Source organism: Triticum urartu, chromosome 7 (assembly GCF_003073215.2).
Source record: "Triticum urartu cultivar G1812 chromosome 7, Tu2.1, whole genome shotgun sequence".
NCBI lineage: Eukaryota > Viridiplantae > Streptophyta > Magnoliopsida > Poales > Poaceae > Triticum > Triticum urartu.
In genome coordinates this window covers 69,276,357-69,281,761 of record NC_053028.1, presented here as the reverse complement: position 1 = coordinate 69,281,761, position 5,405 = coordinate 69,276,357, and the positions used below count along the sequence as shown (strand labels likewise).

The following is a 5,405-nucleotide window of genomic DNA, read 5'->3' as shown; positions in this document are numbered from 1 at the left end:
GCCTTAGGGGGCCTGAGGGGAGAGAGAGGGCAGCAGCCCATGAGGTGGCGCGCCCCCTCCCATGGGGAGTCCGAATTGGACTAGGGGAGGGGGGCGCAGCCCCTCTTTCCCTCTCCCTCTCCCTCTCTTTCCTTCCCCCTTCCCTCTTCCTAGTTGGACTAGGAAAGGGGAGCCCTACTCCTACTAGGAGGAGGACTCCCCCCTCCTTGGCGCGCCTCAAGGGCCGGCCGGCCTCCCCCCTGCTCCTTTATATACAGGGCCAGGGGGCACCTCTAGACACACAAGTTGATCTTCGTGATCGTTCTTTTAGCCGTGTGCGGTGCCCCCCTCCACCATAATCCTCGATAATATTGTAGCGGTGCTTAGGCGAAGCCCTGCGACGGTAGAACATCAAGATCGTCACCATGCCGTCGTGCCGACGGAACTCTTCCCCGACACTTTGCTGGATCGGAGTCCGGGGATCGTCATCGAGCTGAACGTGTGCTAGAACTCGGAGGTGACGTAGTTTCGGTGCTTGATCAGTCGGGCCGTGAAGACGTACGACTACATCAACCATGTTGTGCTAACGCTTTCGCTTTCGGTCTACGAGGGTACGTGGACAACACTCTCCCTTCTCGTTGCTATGCATCACCATGATCTTGCGTGTGCGTATGAATTTTTTTGAAATTACTACATTCCCCAACAAACGGTGGTTTTTAGCATTATTGGGCGCAATTATGGTTTGTTTTGGAAATTTACTCTATGTGCTTAGGTCAGTTATTGTTACTGCTTATCCATTACAGAGCAAGATGTTGCAATGTCCTCCACCTGATTCTGGACATGTTGCATGCCCATACTCGATGATATTTGGGTACAAGGGGACGGCCTGCTATGTAACACTGAGGAGCACATGGACATGGTAAGTGGGCCCAAGATCACAGAGAGGGTGAAGGAGAAAGATAGTACAAACAAATGGGAAAGGGGACGGGCATATGATAATGAGTAGATGAGATCAAAGTAGTCAGATTCATAATTTTAAATTAGATTGGAGTTCGTAGGATAAAAAGTCGTAGAATCATAACTATTAGGATGGTAGAACATAGATTCTACCAATCAAAATTATAGAATTACTGGGGGTACGTTTGGATCATAAAGTCGTTGAATTGTACACTATAATCGTGATTTTGACAACCTTGGATAAGATGGAAGGAGTTGCAGGGTTGTGAGGAGGTGAGGATTTCGGGGCAGGTTACTATATGATAACACGACAGCACATGAGCAAAGAGATAATTAAACTCTGAGAGAGAGAAGAGAGAGAGAGAGCTGTTTCGGCCGGGTCTTGCCCTTGGCTAGCCTGTCTAACATAAGTGTAAAAATCGGCTTGGTTCGTCAAACATGTGGATCCGATGCACTTATTCTTGTGGTGCTTCTCAATACCATCTTTCCCGTGCACTTACTGAAAACTAAGCAGTAGCCTAGTGCCAATGTGGCGCACTCTGCGCCCAGAGTTCGACTTCCGTTGTGAGCAGATTTCTGATGCCTCATTGGATAGATTCCTTTCTATTAAAATATGTTCTGAGTGCTAGTGCACACGAATATGTTTTTGTAGTTGCGACAGAAATTACATATGATTTACATAAGCAGACGGGCATGATACTATCCTCACGTGGCATCGTGTGCACCTATGTATTTTCGTTTTTCTTGAGCCAAAAAGAATTTTTTTTAGTAGAAACAGAGCAGTGTTGTGCTGGTGGACGGTTTTTTACTGTGTTTTTGTTTTTTTGAGAATTCGGTTTTTTACTGTGCTTGTGGACGATTAGGCGTGCTGGATCAAAATTGCGCGGGCCTCGGGACGTATTCCCAACGGCCCACCTAGTGCCAAAAGCCGAGCCTTGAAATAATCTGGTCTTGGCGCCCAACGCAACCGTCTCAACCAACGGCTCCCGATTCTTCTCTTCTCCGCCTCGCCGCAGCGCCAAGAAACCAACGGAAGAGCCCACCTCTCCTTCCCCCGCGCGCCTCTGCTCTCCATCTTCACCGGTGACAGATGGAGCAGTTCCATCACGGCCAGCACGTGCGGCTGCGCAGCCGCGTGCACGGCACGTACCTGCACGCCGACGAGGACGGCTATGGCGTCAACCTCCGCGTCCGCCGGGCGTCTATGAACGCGGCTTGGGCGGTGCACCGGTACCCGGACGAGAACGGACAGTACCTGCTCCTCCACAGCGCCGCCTACGGCCACTACCTCGCCGCCACGGACGGACCGGCGCCGCTAGGCCACCGCGGGCTCCGCGTCGAGCAGCGCGACTACGACCATCCTGAGGTGCAGCCAGTCGTCTGGCAGGCCATCCTGTCAGAATCCGAGGAAGAGGTCTACCTCCGCAACATCGGCGGCGTCTGCCTCCGCGCCAACGGGAGGTACTGGAACACCGACGCCAGCGTCGACTTCGTCGACGACCTCGACAACATCAGCAGGAAGATGCTCTGGGTCGTGGAGCAAATCCCCGCCAGGGAGGTCATGCCTCCCCTTCCACGTCCGATTGGGGTGAGCCGGCCACGCCCATTCCTTGATTCTTCCCCAAATTGATGAATTGGGTCTTGGATTTTCTTTCATTCGCATGCTCTGTTCTTGCCAAATTTGCGCTTCTTGGTTGCGACTGTGGTTTCTTTGGCTTCTTTGATTTGACGATGGTTCTTTGCGACTCAACCGCAGCTTCCCCACCCCATGTTGCGGTCGCGGATGATCATGTACGTGTGGCGGAACATCCACGGGGAACTCATCACCCGCGGCTCGTTCGTGTTCAGTGGGAGGTCCGTGTTCCGCCTGAGGAAGCGGCTAGCCAGGCGGCTGGGCGCCATGGCAATCTTGGACGACTCCGAACTCGTCATGGGCCTCCCCACACGTGATGGCCGGATGTTTCCACTCGTCGTCGACCTGGCCAGCAGCGGCGAGACCCTCCACATCTTCGTCGTCATCGTCGGGACGCCTGGTGAGAAACCTTCCTACTCTTCTCCTTTGGCAAGAAACTCGTATTCGCAGTAGTCTTGAGCTACTAGTCTGAATTCTGAAAAACAAGTTTACTGAAACCGGTGTAGTCTGAAACTTTTGATAATCTGTTTCAGACTTTCAATTAGGAGTTAAGATATGGAAATAGTCTGAACTGCTGTAGGATTATACTGTAGACATCAGTAGAAGTTGCTGAATTAAATCAGTAATTGGTCAACAGCCATGACATTGTGCTTGTTGGGTTTATGGACAGATGCTAGAAGGTTGTCTGAAGATAGTTCTTTGTTGGGGGTTGGGAATCATTTCATAAGTAAAAAATCCACACTGAACCTTGATAGGTAAACCAATGGTTTTGATGGTACTGTTCTTTGACTCAGATGATTCAGCTAGTATATTTTGGAACTTGAAAACCAAAATCAGTTCAGTCTGCCTACGACCACCCTGAGGTGGAGCCAATCGTTCATAATGATTTCTGTTTTTTAGCCTACTGTAATTGTTTTTTAGCCCACAGCACTTTACATTGTTTTGAGGTTTTGTACACTTTCTTTTTTTATCTTCTTATTTAAAGCTGTTGCAATACCTGTGACAGAAAATGCCTAACAGTTTAACTATTTTCCTTCTAATTCAGCCCACGCGGCGCTGCGGTACGCGGATGTCGATGCAGAGTAGAGAGATGCCCCTAGAGGTCGCCTTCCTGTCCACCTCTTCATATGTGTTGCTGCCTCGGACACGACGACATAAGAACCCAGTTCCTTTCATAGAGATATGGGTTCAGGAAAACCCAACAGTTCATGTGTTCCTGCTACTTAAACTTGGTTTGTTCTTCTGACAGTAGGAAACCTATTTGCTTTGCCATCATGGTTCTAAAATTCTGAAACTGCTTGTACAATGATGCAGTGGCATTGGTCTGTAATGCGTTGACAATGGCTACTACTTAATTGTTGTTAGCCGCGTTTCTCTTAGATGAAGAACAGATGTGGTGGTTCTTGCAGTGAGTTGAGCACTTGAGTTTTGTTATTCCACTTAAAGTTTTGTTATTCTCTTAAATGAATTTGTGTTTTCATGGAGACCAGAGTTCTGAACATGGTGAGGTTAATGCACCTGTACACGACTTGCTGCATTTTGCTGCGTGCATGTGTGTTAGCCTATGGTAGTTTTTTTGAACAAAAATTCAGGTTGTATCCCACGATACTGTAAGAATGCTAGTTTCTGCACATTACATTGTTCATGAGCATGACAACAACTTCAGACATTTTATGCTTCCTTCTCTGTTTCTGTCTCTTTCTCTCTCTGTCTCTGTCTTTCTTGTTTCAGTGACTACTGAAACGTTTGAAGGTCAGTAAAAATGTATGTTTTGCTTTTTTTTTTCTCTTTTTCTTTATTATGAGTCTGCGGCATGTAAAGTTGACCCAAATACTTCAACTCCATATTTTAGGTAGAGTAAAATAAGACTTGACTATGCTGTCCATATACCCATCCGATTTTGCAGTTGATGTGAATTCACCCATCAATCTCATTAAACCACTCCAAGTCACCAACCTGCCACAAAGTGGTACTCACTTCTGTTTGTCAATTACCGGTGATCAAGGAATGAGATACATTGGAAGGTTGGACACTATCTCAGAATGTGTGAAGCAGAGGAAGACAAAATCATTATCAAGAAGGAAAAATAAAGAAATGAAATGAATAAAAGAGTACTTCAGATATTTCACAACCACCTCTCTCTGTTCCGAATCTACAACTAACTTGTTAGCCAAATATCCTTTTACTGCTCTAGAGGTGGAGTAGAGTTGTGCTGGGTGGAGATCTCCCAACATACTCATAAGAGTCGTTCAATGATGCTTCACTCGATGCTTCTGTTTGTTGGCCAACAAATTGTTGGGTAATTAAGTTTTTCTTCGATTAATTTAATCCATAAATAAACCATGTTGATAGCAACATCAATATTAATTTGATACAGATATGTAAACAAGCTAGTGCGTACTAGGCATATAACTGACATATCTATCAACGTGCTAAGTACAGCAAACACATCAACCAGTAAGACATGGACTAACAGATCATACCCTCCAGTTGACCAGAAAAAGGCCGCGGCCATGGTGGCAGCGTTTCCCTTGGTCTTCTTCTTTGGAGCATCGAAGTTGTCACCCATGGCAATGTCGGTGAGGTCGAGGACGCAGTTGAAGTGGAGGAACAACATCGAGCAGCTGCGCTTTAGACGCTCCGTGAAAACCTAATCACCCTTCTCCTCGTTTAGAGTCACAAAGACGGGATTCCAGACGTCTCCTCTCCTGTATAGTCGTGCACTTAGACGGGATGGATCGCCAAGCAGTAGCAGCGAGAGGAAGAATGACGGGTTGTCTGTGAGGAGGTAGAGCAAAAGTGGTCTAATCAGGGTGGTGGCTACCGTTGCCAACGC

General features: G+C 47.5%; 1 protein-coding gene across 1 annotated transcript; it reads left to right on the top strand.

Moving 5' to 3' along the window:
* Positions 1 to 1,980: 1,980 nt before the first annotated feature.
* LOC125525731 lies at positions 1,981 to 3,815 on the top strand. Its single transcript, XM_048690735.1, has 3 exons — positions 1,981 to 2,524; positions 2,693 to 2,969; positions 3,615 to 3,815. The coding sequence occupies exons 1-3, from the start codon at positions 2,027 to 2,029 to the stop codon at positions 3,653 to 3,655; spliced, it is 816 nt and encodes a 271-aa protein (XP_048546692.1). The 5' UTR covers positions 1,981 to 2,026; the 3' UTR covers positions 3,656 to 3,815.
* The last annotated feature ends 1,590 nt before the right edge of the window (positions 3,816 to 5,405 follow it).

What these genes read in the sequence shown, in the direction of transcription:
- LOC125525731 (XM_048690735.1), top strand. Translation starts at nt 2,027, where the DNA reads ATGGAGCAGTTCCATCACGGCCAGCACGTGCGGCTGCGCAGCCGCGTG. An exon ending in CCCTTCCACGTCCGATTGGG is followed by an intron (nt 2,525 to 2,692) that starts GTGAGCCGGCCA and finishes ACTCAACCGCAG; the next exon opens with CTTCCCCACCCCATGTTGCG. An exon ending in CGTCATCGTCGGGACGCCTG is followed by an intron (nt 2,970 to 3,614) that starts GTGAGAAACCTT and finishes CTTCTAATTCAG; the next exon opens with CCCACGCGGCGCTGCGGTAC.